Source organism: Falco cherrug, chromosome 12 (assembly GCF_023634085.1).
Source record: "Falco cherrug isolate bFalChe1 chromosome 12, bFalChe1.pri, whole genome shotgun sequence".
Lineage (NCBI taxonomy): Eukaryota > Metazoa > Chordata > Aves > Falconiformes > Falconidae > Falco > Falco cherrug.
In genome coordinates, this window is record NC_073708.1 from 31066606 (window position 1) to 31087840 (window position 21235).

The following is a 21235-nucleotide window of genomic DNA, read 5'->3' on the forward strand; positions in this document are numbered from 1 at the left end:
TCCCTTTCTATTCTCAGACGTATTTGTCATCTTCTCCTATCCTTCTCAGAAAACCAGCTTTGCCCCCAAAATGTCCTTCACTAAATTTAGATGAGATTATTTATTTTTCAGTTTGAGAGTCTCTTACAGTCAGTTCAGTGCCTAATGATGTCTGGGGCTATTTTGGTCTATTGAGTCAAATTCAGTTCTCATTTTTTATTCTCTGATATCCCCAAGAACTTTTGAATTTATGCAGTGATGTTAAATAAAAAGACAAGGATGCGCTGAATACTGTAACACTCATATGGGTGTGCGATGGTGTGGTTTCAGGCAGTCTCATAGTTCTAAGTTGTATTTCAACTGATGTTAGAAATACTGGTGTGCCTCATACTTCTGCCTTGTCTCGGAGTGTATTTTCAAGATTATGCATGAGTGGCTGTGTCGTGAAGTTCAGCAAGAGAGGAATCGGAAGTATCATCTGGATTTCTGTTCTACCTGTCTAGCAGGTCCTCTGTGGGTTAATTTTGATAAAACATTCTTTGCTTCTTGTTTTCAAGTGTTATGCAGACTTGCCAAATGCTCTCTCCTTCCACATCCAGAATAAAAGCATTTCGGCAAGTTACCCCCTGAAACTGTATTTCTGAATTTCTGAAAGGAGTTAGGGTAGTTCTTCTCAGAACAGAACAGGAAGAAGAATCCCTGTAACTGTCTTAACTAGCTGACAGCTGAGTTAATTTCAGTTTATAACGTAACTGCTCATATTTTGTCACATTTTTAGTTCATAGTCACCAAAATGCTTCTTTTTATTTTTAACTAAATATGTGGTACTTTGTCGAGAAGTTTGGGTTCTTTGCATGAAGTACAGTCTGTAAGAGCATCATTTCAAAGTTCTTGGATGCTCACAGGCCTGACTGGTTTCAGTCAGCATTCTCAATGCTCAGCATGTCTAAAAGTTGGTTCAGAGGGCTAGAATTTTATCTTTCGATATCTACTGTGAATTATTAACACAAATAGAATTTAAGTTTTCTATGTAGAATTGAAAGTGTGAAGTGGCTTAGAGTCTAGTAACTTACAGTACTGAGGTGGGGTTAAACCAGACCTAAAATAACATCTTTTTTTCTTTTCTTTTCTTCTTCTTTCCCAAGGACAAAACTATAGGAATGTTATTATGTGGATGGACCATCGTGCAGTCAGTCAAGTTGAGTGCATCAATGCAACGCAACACAGGGTTTTGAGCTATGTAGGGGGGGTGATGTCTGTGGAAATGCAGCCACCTAAATTGCTGTGGATAAAGGAAGTGAGTACACCTAAGACTGTGGCGTGTTTTTACTAGTGAGTAATGCCCTTTGTTAATTTCTGCAAACAAAATTTCTAAAACAAAAGTCTTCAGCTCAAAGGTGTGCAAAGTAAGGCCAGCCTTAAGCTGTAATTAAAATGTTTTGAGGTTCTTTTTTTCCTCTCAGTTGTTTAGAAATATCTTTGATTTTATTGAAATCTAGTGTTTCCTGATGGAAACATTTAATATGCCTTTCTTACCTAATTTTAAGGTTTTGTGTGTGTGCATATATATACACACACACACACACACACACACACACAGATTTAGCTGCAGGTAGCGAATAGGTCTACAAAGCATCCTAGGATTTAGTTATGGAGGAGTGTTTCCTGCTCCAACTACTGTAGCTGGGGATGCTTACAGAGGTGTGGGTGCTACTTCTGGGGCAATTTGAAAAAGGCACCGTCTCACCATGGGCTGTCCTGGCCAGAGGTACTGCCTGCGAGGTATTGCATCCAACAGTGAGGGGTTGTGTGATGTCTTTGGCTGCAGGTAGAGAAACTGTTCAGTTAGAGCTTCAATTTAGTTCTGTCCCACCTGTAGGAAATAGACCACTGTAGAGGGAAGGTGCTTTGTTCGTAATGAACTCTACCTCTGTCTCTTGCATTTAAATTCTGTGTGTTACAGAATGATGTATGGCCTTTTAATAATAACTGTCAGATAAAAGGAGAAATGTTTGCCACTTGAATTTTTTATGACCTCTTGCAGTCTGGCTTTTACATTTGGTCTCAATGATGCTTGCTGTCATTTTAACAAAGCACAAATGTAAATTACTTGCTGCCAGTTTCAAGCAGCCAAAGTCTACTGTCCTTACAAACAGGAACCATGATACAGTAACAAGGTGCAGATTGGGGAAGGTCAAAGGAATTAACTGGTAGAAGCAGGTACTGACAGATTAACGATAATAGAGAATAGTTCTTTGTAGCTGCTATACTGAAAAACAAATATCCATCTACTAGTTCTTTCCATCTCGAGCTATGAGTATCATATGTCAGTCATTTTATAAATAATAAAATTAGGCTTTAAAAACCTTAAGTGAATCCATTGTGTTTAAAACATTTTTATATTGCAAGGTCTGGAATATCAGTACCTGACTGATCAGGAAAGCCCAGACTATGGGGCTTCTAAGTGTGGTCCCCAGAGATGTAATTCTGTGCTATGGTCCCAAAGCCCTGTGACATAATTGATGTAGTATAAAGGGGGTGGCCAGCATTGCAGGACTTGTTCCCTCCATGAGCAAATGGGTAGGAAATAGAATTCACCTTACCCTAACTGCCAAACAGTAGCAGAAGGGCATTATAGAACAGGGCTTGTTCATATGTCCCCTTTCAGCTCCTGACATACCAGCTAAGGAGATTATTATCCTTAAGAGAGGGCTTTTTTTACCTCGGGATCTGCTTGCTGAGCTGCTCACACAACAGTTCCTGCATCCTGTGTGGACTAGCAAAGACATACTGTTAAACTGCTTAAGCTTACCCTGTTTAACTCAGGCAACCTTAAGCAACATCTACAGTAGCACCTCAGCCAGCTCATGAGAATGCACAATAATATTTATTATGGAGGTGACTGTAATCAGTTGAGATGTGGGCGTGTAGTGTTAAACTTCTTAGCTTTGGAGAAGTATGTGATTGAATCTTTGCTTACTGCTTCTATACACGTTGCAAAGTAGGATGAAAGGAATTGCATGAAGAGTGACAGCCAATCACAATAATGTGCCTGTGTATTGCATGACTTTTAGGGCTAGCACCAAAGGTTCGTGTTAGCCTGACAGCTGAAATTCAGCCTCATGTAATGCAGGTGTGCTCACTTTTTGCCAAGGACGACAAATTTTACAGTACCTTCGAATGTCAGGTTCTCCAAATGTGAGCTAAAACACCAGTTTGCACGTATGTTGTTATTCACTGGAGTGTCTTCAAGTGGTCTACAAATAATAAATACTTACGTCTCTTCAGTTTTTTTGATATTAATATTTTATATAGGAATAAAATACGACATGGGTATTAAAGGCATGGTCAGGAAAACTACTTATAAAATGGTTAACGTTTCCTTCATGTGTTCTAAGTTGTATGATCTTTCTTTTCTGTGTTTAGTATATTTCTTTCCTGCTAATACTGCACAGTTCCCAGAGGTGTGGCAGAGTGAGATTTTGATCTAGTTTATATACCACAAGGAAAAAATACTCTATTCTGATTGCAGGATTATTTCGTAAGCTAGTGGTAATGCACAAACTGGTAAAAAGGAAGTTTGATTTTCACATCCATTGGGAGAGTCACAAGATTAGCAAGTAGAAAGAAACTTTTCGGTTTTATTGTATGCTTGTTAACTGAGACTATCTGAAGGCTTTGCGGAGTTTAAACTGCTATTCCCTTGTGCTTCTGTTTAATAATTGTGACAACTGGTATTCAGAAAATAACTGCACTTTACCTGGTTTGCGCAGACCACATGTTAAATCAGTTGGCTAGGTGGGAACTTCATGGGCATAAAATTAGACTCTGTAAAAACGTGGCCCTTGCTGAGGAGAGGGCCAAAATGGAATTGTTGTGAGCTTGGAATGTTAGGGCTGAGATATGTTGGCAGAACTGCCTGGGGGAGTTTTACATAGTGGCTGCCCGCACTGTGTGCCTGGCTGTCTGTGATTGCGGCCTTCAGCCTCTCCAGCTTCCCTGACTACTAAATGTCACCAAATCTGCTACCAGCAAGGTTTCTTTAAAGTATTGTAGATCTGAGAAGTTCATTTATCTTTACTAAATCCTCACCTCTGCTTATGTTTTCTATATCATAGCTGAAATAACCTTTCCTACCGAGGTACTGCTTGCTCCAGTGAGCACTGCAGTCTCAGGAGCTGCTTTAAAATAAGATCCCTCTCAAAGCATCCCAAAAATCTGTTGCTATATTGTAAAATGCTCTCCCAGAATTTTCTGCCAACCTCTGCAAATATGTACGGTTGGTTCAAGTTTTTTCTGAAAGCACTCCCAGTATTTCCAGAACTATTTCCAGCCATCTGACTGCAAGTGGTGCAGCCTGCTGCTTGATGCAAGAACCATAATGGGTCAGACCAGAAATCTGCTTGCCTCATTTTTTTTGTCTGATTGGTAGTGAGTGTTTTGCTCCATGAACTTAGCTAATCTTTTTCTGAACTCACATGGCACGTTTTGCACCCACTGTGTCCTGTGGTAATGAGTTTCACTGTTTAACTGTACTTTGTGTGAAGTTACCTTTTTTTCTGAAACATGCTCCTAAAATTTCATTAGCCTTTTAGTCCTTGAAACGTATGAGACGGTGAACCTTGTCATTCCCCAGTCAACATCTCCATGCCATGGACCATAGGGATGGGGTTTTTTTTCCCTTTCCTTCCTTATTCCTTTCTTACTACTCCTCCCTAATGTTGTCATATCCCTGACAGAATGCCAGGAAGGGGAAGCAATGGATTGGGCACATTCTTCTATGACCAACCATAATCAAAACTGGCCGAACTGAGGTGTATCCAGAAGGTGCTTTGGGCCTGTGCCCCTGTGGTAGGCGTGATGTTTCTGACAAGTTTTTGATCAGAAAGCTTGACATGGCTAGAATATGTACAATACATGGATGTTTATAAACAAAACAAAAAGCACAGCTGTACACTTTGTACAGTCATGCTCCAGGTCAGTGGGTACACCCTAATATATGAAGATTCACTGTTGACTTTCACCTTGAATTCCCTGGAACTTTTTTGAACTCCCCAGGAATTTAATGTTTCTGCTATTAAATGTTTTTGCTATTTTCTCCCTGTACATCTGTGCCTGGGATCGGAGCTGTGCACGTTCCATATCTGCTTGCGCTGGTCTAGGCTTTGCAGAGTGGGTGCAGTGGGGAAAATAACTGCTTTATACCTGAAGTTATGATAAAGTATCCTGGTACTTTTTATAGTGTAATATAAATATAAAAATAATAGTTAAGAATAATTTATAAATCCATTGAAGTAACTAGCAGGGGTAACTTTTGTGTCATTGGGAAAATGTTTGATACTTTTCTTTTAATCAAACTTTATGTATTTGTAACAATAAACAGCATGTAATTGGAAGAACATTTAAGTTAGTCCTAATGAAATATGTTCCTTCCAGTGGATCCTCAGTTCTTCAGAACTCTTTAACATTGTTTTCTTGAGCTTCAAAGTTTATTTAGGCTGGCATAAATGTAAATGTTTCTTTTTTAGTTTATTGCCTAACTGGTAAATATTCAAGACTTCCCTTGACTTTTCCATGTTCCATATTTCATGGATTCAGTCATATGAAACTGCAGTCTTGCTAATAAAAAAGAAGTTGCAGAAATGTGACTGTAAATTAAATTATTTTGTTAAGAGTCGTTTAGGAGACTAGCGATTGAGTAGACTAACTAGATGCACTTTTGGAATGAAGTTATTTAAGGTATTGATACTTAGTGAACATTTGGACTGTTGTTATACCTGTAGATTAATTGCATGTACGTTGTCATCAAAGCCTCCCCCTCCCTTTCCATGATGCTAACCTGACTATGGAAGGCCACATTAAGAGATCCTATCTTCTCACTTTTGCCCTGGGCTCTCCTAGCTGTAGTATCTGAAAACTTGACCTCTGTGAGGAAGGGTCTGATGTAGGTCAGTTCAGCAGTATTGCTAAGTTTCGAGTGATTAGGCTGTCTCTCAGAGAAAGGAATTGAATTTCTGCTAAATAATATGACTTTGCAAATTTACTCTGAATTGGTTAGAAGTAATGAAGAGGGAGGAGAAGGGGAGAGGGCTAAGGTGACTTCAGTGTGCTTTTCCATTTACATCATCCTGTTACTAGAATTGAAGGTGACCTCACTGCGAGGAATGAGCTGACATAGTTGTATGAGAAGTAGATGCTGGTCCTTATCGGCTTTCTTGTTACACTTGTGTTTATTTGCAGAGGGATGCTGCAGCTTTAATTGAAGTCCCAAGTTACTTTCAGCTGCTTCTTTTTAACTTTTATATAATGCTTTCTCTTTAATATTTCATCTCCTTAACATTCCCACTGTACACAAAATAAGGATTTACCTAGTGACTGGAGGCTTCAGGGTTATTCTGTTCTTTCAGCTCTTCATCTCTATTCCATTTTAGCTTTGAAGTAAGAAACTAAAGTATGAAGGCCATAATAGGCCTTCTGAGGTCTTGTTTGAATTGTATTGGCTTAGATTCAGTTTGGTTTGATTGCTGCTGAATCATTTTACCCTCTGGCACCTGGTAGTTAGCCTATGTGAAATTAATTGGGTGGTCTTGATGTTTGTGGTTGCAGATAGGTGTTCATATGAGAAAGCCATCACTGCAAGTGGAGTTTGCATGTTGGGGACAGCTGTTTGCAGTAAATGTTCAACCAAATACCGCTACTGCAGAGCCTACGGGGCAGTCTGGTTAAAGTGTGCGCATCTGTGGTCCACTTATGAGGAACATTGTATTTCTTTGCCCACGTGGACCATGTGATGATAAAAGAGAAGTCCAGTGTTAACTCTGTAATATGAAGCAATATGAATATATGAATTTTCTTTAAAATTTCTTTTAAAAGGTGATTTCTGTGAATACCATCACGTTTGACTTTTGAGTGTGGTCAGCTCAATTAAGACCGTTGACTGTAGATGAAGTTGAAATAAAGAATCATTATCCTTTCACAATTATTTAGCAACTAGGTGAAAGATAATTCTGACCAAGTCTTCCTAAAGTCAGTAAGATAAGTTCAAATGTAAACTTCATTGAAAAGGAAAGTAATCTCAGGTTATTGGGTCTTTCTCTTGTTGCTATTTCTTTAGATTTCTTCGTTATTTGGAATTATCTTGCAGAACATTAATGCAATAGTTCTTTACTTCTGTAGTTGTGGGTATATTTTTTGCAGCTTTGCTGAGCAGGTTGTGCTGTTTTGTTGACTTTGGCTAAAGAAATTGGATGTTCACTGCCTGAATGAGTGTGTAGATAGTTCTGGTATATCTGGCATGCATATGAACTGAAAATGTAGGTACATACTCCTTCACTTGGAAAATATCTTGCTACAGATGTTTGTCAGTACAAAATGACTGTATGGATGTCTATGGTATGGCAAACCAACATGACAGCAGTGAGAGCTTAGCTTAAACAGAGCAATGTAAAAACTGCAGTGAAGGTTTGTCCAGCTCTAGAATTAGTCTGTTAGCATTTTTCTTCCCAGAGGTAGCAGAGGGGAAAGTCTTGTTTACTAATTTTTGGCTGGAAGTTTTACTGTAGCTTGTGCCAAAACAAAAGGATGCTTGTTATGTTTTCCTTATACTAATGACATTACAAGTCAGCTATTTCTAAAAAATACTAGTCCCATTAAATCAGAGATGCTGTAGCTTATTCTAAATGGGTGGGGGATACTGGACTGGGAGTAGGTATTTGCTTAGTAACTGTCTCCAAATGAAATCCAGTCTATCTATACCGTGCTTTCACAACCCTGTTCTTAACATGGTGTATAAGAGCAAAGAAGAGACTCCCTATAGCAAACAAATCACTTCACAGAGTAACTGGCTAGCACATCATTCCTCTGCAATTAATAACTAAAATCAATAGATTTTGAGTAATCTTTATTTTTCTTTCTGGCACAGTGGTCAGTGATCTCTCTGTATGTCAGTTCACATCTTCAGTTACAACTGCCATTTTATGCATCATTGCTCTTCTTTCTATATACTTGTGACTTGAAGCCACCAGTGGGATAACTTACAGAAACAATTCAAACATCTTTCCGTGGCTATAGAGGGAAGAAGAATAGTGGATGTATTGGCATGAGCTTGGCAGCGGCTTCTTTGTTGATGCATGTCTTCTCTATTGCTTGCTGCCTTTGCAGCTGACTTTTTGTTTTGTTGAATGTGACTGAATATTTTTAAATTAAATAATAAATTCCATATTAAGTGAGAATGAGTCCAGGCTACTGAGTTTGGAACTGAACTCTTGATTAGAATTGTTTATAAATGCTTTAACAGCTCTGTTTCAAAATTCTTACGTAGTACAGACATGTATGCCTAAGTTGTACTTTGGACTGTTGAGCTTGGCTTTTAGTTGCAGTTGCTAATCAAGCAGAAGTACCATTTAAAAAAAGGGTTAACAACTGGGAGATATGAAGCACCTACACCTCTAAGTATGTCCTACTTTGTCTCTCAGCTGCATCTCTCCATTGCAGTGTGCTGAGGCTTACAACATGCATGTAGACTGTCCTTCTTGCCTTGTTACAAGTCTTCTGCCGACCCAGCCATTGATGTGCTTGGTCTGTCCCTCTGTAGCCGTTTCTGATGGACTCTGGGCTCTGATGCTTGCCTGACTTGTGGTGCTACGCTCAGGGTGCCTCAGGGATTTGAAAATACCTGCATCTGTCTAAGACAGTGTCTTGGTGGTAGAGACTGCAGCAAGGCAGTTTTCTCCACCTTCAGCGTAGACTTACTCTAAGAGGTTACTTTCCAAGCCCCCCTCTCCCCCCTGCCCCAGTTCTAGCCTTAAGATGAATCTGACAATTCAGTTAGTTATTTTTTTTAACCAGTTAGTGTGCAACTGGTAGTTGCAAAATTGATCAGTTTGCAGCCTTGGCACTGGCAAGGATAGAGTTTTTGCTCAGACCCTATCTTGGGTATCTCCGAATAGCTCTGTTTGCATGGCTTGGCGTCTGATCTGAGGTGTGGGAGATCCAAATTCGAAGTCCTTGCCTTCTCTGAATTGGGACAGGGCATGGGACATCCTCATGAGCATGTGCATTAAGTCTTCAGTTGTTCTCTTCCTTTCGCACAATGTATATTTGTTTTCTGTAATTTAGAAAAAGAGAGTGATACACTACTATTACAGTTTGCCTGGGAGATTGAGATTCAAATTCGGGGTTGAATTGGGAAAAGCGGACAGTTCTTCGGTGAATGAGCATCTTTTCTGATTTTCAAGTGACTACTTTTTGATTTTGACCTGATGTAGAACTTGAATGCTCACACCAGCTTTCTTTTTTACACTAAATGGTAAAAGACTTTTCTGCTTCCATCTGTCCCTCCTGGTTTTAATCTAGATTTCTAACACACCGGTTTGGGATGATTTTTGAATTTGTGGGTTTTGGCTGGTAAGTAGCCATGAAATTCAGACTGATATCCTGTGCTAAATCAGATGTCTTGCTTCTAGCCCATATTTAGTTAATCCTGTGGGCAACAGGGATCTGATACAAAGGCTGTCTATAATGGCATTTAAGATAATCTGATTCATATTTAATCTGTACTAGCAATGACAAAAGTCAGGACATCTTTGGTGTTCATATACACATTTTATTTCTGCTGGAAGAAAAGTTTTCACAAACATTAGATGTCTGAAGATCACTTTATCTTATAGGAAGGTTATATATTCGGTATATAACCGAGTCTCCAAAAAATTGTATTGGATGCTGGAGCTCACGTGAAATTCTGCCTGTGTGGGTGTTTTAACACAATACAAAACTGTGCAGTGTGGCTTCGTGATAAACTTTTGACTTGACAGGGAATAAATGGCCAATGGAGGCCTTTCATGTGCTCTGTTTCAGTTCCCTGATCCCTCCTCTAGACTTTCTTGTCTAGGAAGATTAAAAGACATTGTACATTATAATTCTTAAACTCTTTGCCCCCAAGTATTTGGGATTATCTGTAAGCATCTCAAAAAAATTATTGTTGGAGGCATAGTTGTTAAAAAACCCCAAAACAATCAGAGAGAGAGCTAAAGAAAGGGGACTCCATAAGTACCCCTGGAAAATAGAAAGATTGAGTTAGCTTCTTTGCAAGTGAGTTTGGAGGGTGAGTTGCAGGATATGAATACAGCATTGGGAACATTCCCAGATCTTTTCCACAGTCCTTTTAATGTGGTCACAGATTCCTGACTGCGAGTGAAAATAAATTAGAATTAACTTCAGTGAGTGTCGAAAACATGGAGACTTTTAAATTTGTTTGGAAAAAAGCATCAGGGCATGCTATGATTTTTTTTTTTGTCTGTACTAATTAGTGATGACACAGCATCAAGATGGCAGAGAATGAATCATTTGGATGTTCATGAAACAACATATTTTAGTGTCACTAACATGTGGCTTTTGGGAATTCTTGAAGTAATAGAAGAAGGATCCAAGGAGTATCTTAGATGAAACAATTTGTTTGACGAGGACAGTTATTCTTAATCCGATTTCTGTCCAGTAGCCAAACTACTCCTGTTGCTTCTTGAAGACTATCAGGTATGCTAACAATACACAATGGCTTTTATTATCGAAACAATCGGGCTGAAGGACCTTTGTACTACACTGTGGAGCACCTTTGGATTCACATACAAAGTTAAATTTGATGTCAGTAGCAGCCACATATGTCTAGGAGGTAAGCTAAACCCGACTGATCAGGGACAGGCATCCAAAGGTTGTGCATTTTATATTAAAAAGTTGTAATCAGAGCATTTCTTTTTTTGAACTTACTGGAAACCTGGTAAGTTTTAGAAGCTTTGAAGAACTAAACTCAAAGAAGATAGATTCTTTGCATGATCCAAAACTAAACAAAATTTTGGTTTTTTTGTACTTACCTAAATGACCTTCGTTTCCAGAATTGATAGATTCCATTTTAGTAACTTTCTGGACTTGTAAGATTTCGGTTCGATATCACATAGTATCAGAATTAAGTTATAGAGCCAAGTAGTATTTCTTAAAATGGAACTATCTTTTATTTGAATTCAGCATGTACATGCTTGATACTGCATGTAATTAATTTTTGCTGGAGAAAACTGATGGCAGCTTTTCAAATGCAGATAATTTAAACTGTCAATAATTAACAAGACAATTTCAGAATAATTTGGGGGGGAAAAAAGTTTTGAAAAGAAGAACCTAATAACAAAGCCTAGAACCTTTGCTAAAATACTTTGACCTTCTGTTCAGCTGTGTGCCACAGGTTCTTCCAGGGTTTTTGGGGGAAGGATTTGAGTTGCTGTTGACAAAGCTTGTGCGGTTGAGACTCTCTTAGTGTTTAATACTTTTATTTCTCTAAAAAGTCTTTTGCTTCTGGAATCCTGTACAAGAGTCTTGGCCTGAACTTACGAAACATAGATGAAAAAGACGGGACCTGAAAGCCAGAAGACAAGAAGGCAAATAAATCACCCCTCAAATTTCTTGTGTAGAGATGAGGACCCACATAGTTTCCCATTTCATGCTCTTCTGAAGTACCTCTCCAGCTTTGCCTTAGCCTGCTAGGTGCAACTATTGACCTGACTTGTGTTCTTACTTGAAGGTGTGCCGTCTAGCAGGGCTCCGTGCCCGAATGACCCCAGCTAGGATTTGCATTTCTAGTACACCAGCTGCTCTTAAGTGAGAAAATGTCACGTTTCAATTATTTAAAAAGCTGGTGGAGTTTTTGAAGCAGTCTTACTTTCCTGTGGAAGTCTGATTTGTGAACCTTGTGGTTAGCAGGACTGACTTTCGCTTGCTTTTGATATTCTTCAGTTATTTTAATGTGCTGTGGCCAGAGGTGGCCATTCGATGGTATTGTATTGCAGGACAGCAATGCCCACTCTTAATGTCACGCTGGAATAAAATGTTACTCTTGGGGAAACTTTCTTCCCACTCATCATTGGCTGATACCTGTGGCAAGTGTGGAGACTGTTTTTGTAGAAAAGTTTTAAGAATTTTAAAGGTTTTTAATTAAAATTTTAAAAATCTTAAAGATTTTAAGAATATGCATTGCTATCATAAGCTGAAATCAGACTGAACTTTGGAGATAGACAAAGAATAGAGCCTTGCCCAGCTGGTATGACCGACCTCTTCTGATAGACTTCTTGCTTTCTACACCACTAAGCTCTCTGCAGAGTATAGTGTCGGAAACTCTCTGTAAATTAGCAGTTTGGAAATGTCACATGGCTATCAGAGGCATGCAGGTATCCCACTCTTAACTGGAGGGGGTTGTCCTGTAGCTGTCTTCAGTTGTTCCCTCAGCTGAAGAAACAATGTTGAACCTCTTTTCAAATAGCATTCATACTACTTGGTGTGTTGTTAACGAATTTCAAGGAAATTTTGCAGAGGGGCAGAGTTAGCAAAGATAAACTTCTGTTAGTTGTTTGTGTGAATTCGTGTGCCTGCTGTGATAGCAACTGTAGGGTTGGAGTGAGGATTTAAAGCTGATTGTTACTGGTTAATCAGGCAGTTGACAGTTCCCGAATGTACTAGTTGTGGAAGAAAGCTTCACTGAAAGCTTACAGGTTCTTATACACTTCAATCATATTTCAGTTATTTTGAAATAAATTTGAAAGCTTACAGGTTCTTGTGCTCACAGAGCTGCTTGTTTTCTTCCTGTACTTATAACTCAAAAATAATAAATTTAAAATGGTTAATTTTAGAAAGCAGGGCATTCTTCAATCAAATTATTTTTGAGAGACTTGTCTATGACTTTGAGACTGCTCTGACATTGAGCAGCTGATGGGGAACTGAGAGAGCCTATGTTATCGATCCGAAACATGTGTCTCCATGAACTCATCATGGGAAACTCTTTTCTTGTGATCAGTCTGTGGTGGGGAAAAGGCTCTGTTCTTCAGGCAGTAAATCACTGTAAAGTGAGTAGAGCAGACTGGGTGATCGGAATATTGGGTTTGGAAAATTTGTCATGTTTACATAAATGCCAGGTTTTTGTAAATGCATTAAAATAAGGATGTGAGCATGCCTGGCCTCTAATATCTGCTTTTTTTTTTTCTTTCTCTTTTTTTTTTTTGTTAGAACTTGAAAGAATCGTGCTGGGAGAAGGCAGGCTATTTCTTTGATCTTCCTGATTTTTTATCTTGGAAAGCCACAGGTGTCACTGCAAGGTATGTTAATTATGATTTGGTCATCTTTGTCTGTTTACTTATGTATGCTTCTGCTTTAATTCACTTTGACTGGACATGCTGTTATGTACATCTGTCTGTAATTCAGCCTGCTCCAAAACATCTTGAGCCCATCTCCTGCTTCCATTGTGCATTCCTGAACACAGTTGTTCCTGTGAGCAGTGTAATTCACAGATAACAGTATGTTGCTACAACTGTCAGTTAATTGGTCTTGTACTCCATTTTGGAACATAAATATGATTACCCGAGTTACTGTGAAATATGCTTCTAATAACTCTTTGAAATCTGTTTTTGTTGATGAATTTATTGACTTTTTTGAGAAATGAATGAAAACACTTCTTTGCCATGTGGGAGGGATCTGGTAAAATCTTGTTTAAAATACTCACTTCACTGTAAAACACGGCAGCTGTATTGCTCCTGAAAAGCGTCCTAGAATACTTGCTGAGCAAGTTTTGTTTTTTTAATAATGTAATATTAAAAATAATTTTAATTTTTAATATTATTAAATATTTTTATAATTTATAAATAATTATAAAATTTAAAGAAAATAATAAAACCCTTTGAGAGAACTCCTTTAAAATCCTGTTTAAAATGACCAGTGCAAGTGAAGCGCATTTGCAGATAAATAGGTCTTTGTGAAAAATGAGGTACAGTGTTATTTATTTAAAATAAAGTCTTATGGACCAATTAAATGGTCAGCTCGGTGCAGTGCACAGTTATTTCCACAGCAATTTATGATGCTGAATGTGTGCAAACAGTAGTCTGAAATGAAAACTGGTCACAGAATAGTTTTAGTCTCTCTTGAAATGGAAGATACCTTCTCAGACACAGTTCTTTTTGAGTGCACTCTTTCTCCCCAGTTAGTCTCCATGATTGACAGCTATTGTTAAATATCTTGCATTATAGAGCAAGAAAGTGCTATGTTTGACTTAAAAAAATATTAAAAAAAGAATAATAAAAGTGAGTAGTTGTGCAAATACTTGCTAGATGACAATTGAAAGATTGTATCTCAAATCTTCCTTCCCTTGGACTTTCAGTCATATTCTGCTGTATGCTGTATAACTATGTAACAGAAGAATAACTCTCACCCCAAAGATCTTGCAATCTAAGCAGTCTTGCCACTTGACGCAGCTGTAACTTAAAGAGGATAAATCCCAGGCTCCCAGAGGATATGCCATGCAGCATCTCCATCTCGTGAAAGTACTGAAGACTTGGATTTAGAATTAGCACCCTTTGGTCAAAGGACTTGATGGAGAGTGGTGACTGCCTTTTTACCATAAGCAGTACAAGAGCGTAACATATCAAGTGCTCTTCAAATACAGGCACAGTCAGGTGTGGGAAAAGTAGCCACCTGTCCTGAAGAAAAACTTTTTTAGGTAGTTGGGGGATATGATGACCCAGAAAATAGGTACGACTGAGTAGTGGGTTACAGATTCTTGCATTTTGTCTACTAAAAGTACTGTTTAATAGGACAAGGGGACATTTTCATCTGCTCTTGCATGTGGTGGGAGTGTCTTCATTCCATGGTTTTATTCCTAATTCAAGTAAGAATAGTACTTCTGACTTGGCTAGGGACCCTGGTTGGAAGTCAGTTCCAAACACAGTTTTAATTTGGCTTTGTGGCCAGGTGATGATTAATAGATGTGATAAATGTGTGAGCAAATCATGAAATGTTCACCTTGTGCTAATGGCAGAAGAAGCTAAAATACCATATGGTCCATGTGAGCTTGGAGTCAAATATTATTTGGAATTTATTTTTAAAGAATAAATAAGATTTAAAGAAAAAATAAAATTTGGAATTTAATTTTAAATAAAGTGAAGTAGTTTCAGAGAGAATGGTGACATATTTGAAAGAGAATTCTTCTCTTGCTAGAGCAGAGGTATCTCCAGCATTGATGAACAGAGTTCCCGCTCTTCCCAGAAGCTTCCCTGATCCATAGCAACATCTGCCTTTCCTGGTTTTAATAGTGGTGGCCATACAGTGTAAAAGAAATCCCTCTCTCTACCTTTCCCTCTCCCCATCTCTCTTAACCTCCAACCTAGTGGAGTTTGTGAGGGCAGATGGAAAAGAACAGCAATGCCTTCCTGCAGACTTAGAAATGTAACTGTTATTATGATTGATTCTTTAGCTGTTGGAAAGTGAATGATTGTATTGAAGCAGTAGAAGGGATGGATTGCTGCCAACAACTGATGCTGTGTTAGCGGGGGATCTAGATTCCTTTTTCTTGGTCCTGCAAATTCCCATCCGCTGTGGTTTTCACAAAACTTGTGCTAGAGTTACACCATGCCTGGTACTTGCTATTCCAACATAGTATTTGTCTGTCTGCTTGCTGCATGTACCTGTCAGTGGTTATAATTTCTGTGAAGCCTTTGGGAAAGGGCAGGTGTTTTTTGGGGTGTCGTTAGTGCCCAGCACTGTAGGACCCTAATTCCTCCTGGGAACTTCGATTGCAATAAATATTACTAATTACGAACCAATGGTTGTATTCTCTAGTGCTCATCTAACCTGTACAGTACAGTCTGAATTCTTGAGACTGAAATGTTCAACCTTGTCTGCAACTTTGTTTGCAACCAAAATATATGGCAGGAAGTTTAAAAGGAAGTTGGGAGGGGTTATATAGGAGCTTAGGGTACGATAACGGAGTTCCTGCCTACTGTCCCTCATGGATGCCTTAATTTAGGGAGCAGTGTTATGTGTGGGTGTGGGGACGGGGAAAGAAGGATGGGGTAAGAGTCATGCTGTGCACTAGGTGTAGCGGTGCTGTCAGCTGGTGTCAGGCGTCATGGCTTGCAGTGGATTTTGCGACTGTCTAAGCTCAGTGAAGCTCAGGTTTTGCTTTGGAAGTCTGTCTGAAAAGGGAGGGTGCGGGGTTAATGACAGCTCCTTGGGTTTGCCTGGCTTTGGCTTTGTGTTCTTAGCTGTAACTTTCTGGAGGTGAGGCAGAGAATATCTCTTAAAATAAAACAAACCAAAACAACAAAACTACAGAAAATTACACTTAAAAGTAGAGCTGACAGAATTTTTACTGGCAAGTTCATTCCCTTAGAAATGACATTTTGATTATTCAAAAACTTGTTTTATTGATGAATATTGTAAGGAAGAAAGGAATGTTGGGAAAAGACTTTCTGGACAAAGTCTTCTCTGCACCCTTTTGTTGAGAGTCTTCTATTTTGGATAAAACAGTTTCTTGCACATCCTCCTTTGCTGCCTTAATGCACTCACCAAAATTAAGCCCATTGTTTTGGCTCTAGTGGAATGTCTTATGGGTTAACAAAGGAGGAAGAAAAAGACAGGAAAATACGGACAAGAAATGTTTTGCTGGAATCAAATCTATTTTTTTTTTCCTTTTTCTGTTCTCCCCCATGCACACCTGTTTCTTGGGAGTTTCCTTGTAGTCTGGTGAAGTCAAGTAATTTGTCCTGCATATGCTGTTAATACTAGGGAAGTGTGAATTTGTCAAGTATAAGATTCTTACCACCTTTTCTCCCTTTGAGCACAAAGGAGCCTATTCACAGGGCAAGACACAGTGTTAGTCATTGTGAATCATACATAACTTGGCCTGATAAAAGACAGATTTATTTTTTAAAATTTGGTTTGTTGATGGGGATTTTACTGCAACAAATGCAGTTCCAAAGGCACTTTTATAGGAAAGACTTCTGCATGCATTGAAACTATTACTCTTGCTTCATTAAATTTTTAAGGAGCCTTTCAAAACATTTTATATATATTCAACATTTGAAAACTACATACAGTCTTTTTGGCTTCAGTGAGATTACTTGGTGCACAAAGTTAAGTAGGGTGTGAGATCAGGATTTGGAGTATTTGAAAAGCAGTTCTTGATGTGTGTTTCTGAGTATGAAATTGTTTCTCTTTCACCTTTAATTCTGCTGGCTTAAACTGCCTTGTTGTCATGTTTTTTCCAGTGGATATATAATAAACAGTCAGTGCTTCTTACCTCAGAGGTGGAGACTCAAATATATTCTGAGATATTTACCTACTGTCTTTGAAATCACTATAGATCTCACTGAACAGCATCCACCCATGAATTGCAAAGGATAAGTTCCAAATCGTTGATTCCCATTGTTCTTGGAAGATTGTTGCCTGTAATAGTCCATATTAAAAATAGTTATTTTTTATTATTTCTTCTTTGGGTCGATGAAAGACCATTGAATTGTTCTGAGTAATCCAGATGGCTTACTATTCTGCATTAAAAATGTTACTGACAGCTCTTTAGTGAAAAAAATTAAAACTTTGGAACTTCCCTGCTCCTGTCCCCCAAGGTTGCAACAATGAGTATTGGTTTGGCCACTTGAATACTCAGTTGTCTTACTTCAGAAATGCTGTTGTGGAGAGGGAGAGCGAGCTGTTTTTTCACAGACGTGTTAGCAAAGCTCTTCAGAGGCTCAGCACTTTTACTCAGGGTGAGTGTGACTCATTGCTCTCTTCTACCCACCATCTATAATCTCTGATAACTTTTCCTTTATATGGTATTTTGGATAAAGCTATCGTAATAAAATCTAAATACCTATGTGGATTAGTTAGAGGCTACTGGATTATGAATGGAGAATTCTTATCCGAGATGCACATCTACAATTTTACTGTGTTTCTTGTATTGTGAAGGATTGCATTGCAGATAATATGGCTGAGCTGTTAAAGTGGGTAGAATTCACACACAAATTTCTCAAAGGTCGTGTGTATTTAGGTCCGCTGTTCTGCTTCAGTGCCACTTCCAACCATAAGCAACTCGTTCATTGGGAAATTAGCTAGTCTGTACTGGATTTACATGGTTTAAGAGGAGCTCTAACCAGAGATTAAACCTGTGGAGAAGGATTTGGAAACATAGGGAAGAATGCCAGGCTGACATTACTGAGATAGTGTCCAACATCATGCTACGAGCCACCTCCCAAAATTTCCCCAAAAAGTTGGAACAAACTGGATGTTTGTGCAGAAGAATTTTTTTCATATTACTACACTCTAGATATGTTAATAGTTGGGGAAAGTAATGTGTTCTCTAGTAGAGGCTTCACCTCATGTGTGAATGTTCACCCAAATAGTTTTCCTGTGGAAATACTTGCCCACTCAGTCTTCAACTGCTAGCCATTGTGGCAGGGAAAAGGGTGTAACAGGTATTTCTTATACTTTTGGGGGAACTTTTGCAAATTATCTCTTTCCCACAGATCTCGGGGTGATGAGTTTCTCCAGCGAAAATCAGTTTTAAAAGAAAAAAGATGTATACTGTTATGGTAATTACAGACTGCAAAGTGAAAGGGAAAAGCTTGTAGTTCAAAAAAAGCATTTCTGGGAATGAAGTAAACTAACATTAAGCTGTATCTGTGTGAGAGTGAGTGGGAACTTTTTAATGTACAGTGTATTTTCGACAGGAAGGTACCTTGACGAATGGTTTTCTTTCATTTCTGAGAAAGAGGCTAGTCCCTTGTCTTGTCAACGTTTAAATAGCTGACTCCTGATGTTAAGCAGTGATTAAGTCCTTAAAGTTTATTTGTAACCTGTTGCCAGTTGCTTATCATTAGGGCTAGAGATGGCTCTGTTGCACCGATTTAAATCCCCAGAACTCCTCTGATGTTAGCAGGCTTGATGCAGAGTACGCTGGGATAAATAGGAGCAGAGTCTGGTCCATTGCTGAACTGCAGTGGTGGAAGTTTGTAAAAAAAATTAAAGCTAGGAAGGTGCTGTTGAATCCAAGAATCTGGATTCAGGTCCCTGCTCGGTTATGTTCCCTGTGAGATTTGGTGACGTGAATTGAACCTACATCTTTGGAGGTGTTTAGGCAGCTGAATACCTTTGAGGATTTAATTCTTGTTCATTCCTGTATTTGTCCTTCATCTGTTAAACTGATCCATACATACACTTAACAGGTTGCTTACTCTGAGGGCTGTGAGGTATTCCATCACTGTGGTTAGCGCAGTCCTCACCAAATATTTTATCCAGATAGGCTGGAAACTTTGAAAGAGCGGGAGAGTTTGGAAAAAGAGCTTGTGTTTAGAGGCGCTGTTGAAAAAACAAACTGGTGTGAGTTAAATGATTATCTGAAGGATGCCTGTGTCTTTTTAAAGGATTGGGCAATCCTTTTAGTGAGATGTGGTAACTGGAGCAGCACAGACACCATTTTTTTGGGGCCAGCTGCCCTTCCCTTCCTTTCTGGCCTTGCCATGACTAATGTATACCCTTTGGCTGGGATTCTGGCATTTGGCTGCTTCTTGTTTATATTTTGTGCCTACTTCAGAATATGCCTCGTCTGAAAATTAGTCCTCTCTCTGGAAAGAAAGGGGCTAGGGAATATTTCAGAAAGCTTTTGTGATTAGCGCTGCAGCCCATGTGGTGCTGAATTGCACTCGGGTTTTGTGTCCTGTTTATGAAATGAAACCCAAGACTTCAGACTTGCAGACTTGTTTGGAGAAATCTCTGGAGAAGGGAGAATTATCTTGAAGGGCTGGTTGGGAGGGGAGGGATGGTGTTTTTGTGGATTGAACAAACAAAGTACCATGAATTTCTTGTCATGGAGCCAAAAGCAAGTGTCCCTGTGACAGTATCTTTGCCAAATGAGCAAATTCTACTTCTATCAGGCTTTTAATAAATTCAAAACATGTTCTTTGGAGGCTGGTGACACACAGACTGATCCAGTGTAAGAAAATAGGAAACATATACCTGGAAAAACTGTCAGGACTGTGAAGGGCAGATGTAATGTGGGCCATTACTGCTAGATTTTATTATTATTATTTGAAAACAATATGTCCTTGAGTCTACAGAGTAATCTGAAAGAGTTCTGTGTGCTTAATAAGAAAATTGTTAGCAGGTCTTGTTAACGTTAGCCAGGAAGCACACAGGCAAACAGGAAGCTTTAGCTATTGTTATTGTACAAATGCCCTTTACAAAGTATTAGCAAAAGAAGCTTAATGTGTTTTCCACAAGAACAGGAGCCCTTCATAGTGTCTAACTGTTTCTGCACAATGAAGAAAAACTGCATTGTCCCTTTCCAACAGCTTTGACATACATTGAGACATTGAGACTTGCATTCAGATCTTCAAATATTTACTACTTTGATTTTTTTTTTAAGATGTTAGGATTGTTAATTAGCTGTGACAGTATCTAGCCTTTAGTTTTCTATTGTGTTCATTTGCTGCTAAAAAAAAAAAAAAAGTCAGCTAGGTCAGTATAGAAAAGGATTGGGGGCAGTCGCGGTAGTAGATGTATTACTGGCAACTTGCCACAGAGACAGTGAACTCTGAGCCAACCATGAAGTCATTTTGAACTCAGGGAGTCTCACTAATCCAAGGCGATGTGTCTTAATTTGACAAAGCAAAGGCTGCTTGATAAGCAACCCTCGCTAGAAATGCTGTTAAATGCGGGTGTTTGTAAGTTTAGATTGTGGATGAGAAACGTGGTGATATGAAAGGAATCATCTTGTTTTCAGGTTCTTACTCCCCCAAGCCCAAAGGCAGCCTTGGCGCTGTTCTCCCTGCAGTTCGGGCTGTGCAGTGGCTTGATGTGAAATTTGAGAAACATATGTAGTTTTCTATTTCAGGAAAATGATCTCAGGGATTGAATGTGTGTTTTGTTGGCTGTTAAGCTCTGATCTTGCCTAGTGTGGTAGTTTGAGAGTGTGTGTACGAGAGAGAGAGAGAGAGAGAGAGTGTCTGTGTGATGGTTAAGACATTCTCCAGCACTTGAAAAAAAATTAACAATTAAAAATCAGAGTTCATATAGTCATTGCTGTTAAAGGTCTTTTCTTCAGTCTCAAAATGCTTAAGAAGCCTCTTAAATAAATATACTATGTACATCAGATAGTGTTTCTGTCATATTTTTCCATAATAGTCATTAACATTTTCTTGAGCTGATGAGTTGTACACACACAAAGTTTTCCATCGAAGCAAAGGAGCTGTGTTTAAACAACCCTTTCATTGTTGATCCTGTGCAGAAGCTATATATATGAATACTGTAATTATTAGCTTCTCTGAGAGTCAGATAATAATCTCTCCTTAATAAAGTTTGTAAAGAGATGGCTAGGGGGTTTTGAGATCAGGCTTCCTGACATGCTAAGTAATGGTGGGACTGGATAACTGTGCTTCACTGAAACTGGGGTGGTGGGGGA

The 21235-nt window shown here is 38.8% G+C and overlaps 1 protein-coding gene across 20 annotated transcripts in view; it reads left to right on the forward strand.

Annotated features, from left to right (window-relative positions):
• FGGY (FGGY carbohydrate kinase domain containing) overlaps nt 1-21235 on the forward strand; it is a 325601-nt gene that overhangs the window by 194676 nt on the left and 109690 nt on the right. For 19 of the 20 annotated variants that reach the window (XR_008734814.1, XM_055725212.1, XM_055725203.1 and 16 more), the window contains 2 exons: nt 1125-1276; nt 13018-13106. Coding sequence is in view for 18 of the 20 variants with exons in the window: in XM_055725212.1 (XP_055581187.1) it covers nt 1125-1276; nt 13018-13106 (241 nt within the window). In the remaining 2 variants the exon portion in view is untranslated. The remainder of the gene's footprint in view (nt 1-1124; nt 1277-13017; nt 13107-21235) is intronic. The other variant, XM_055725217.1, reaches the window with a different exon arrangement.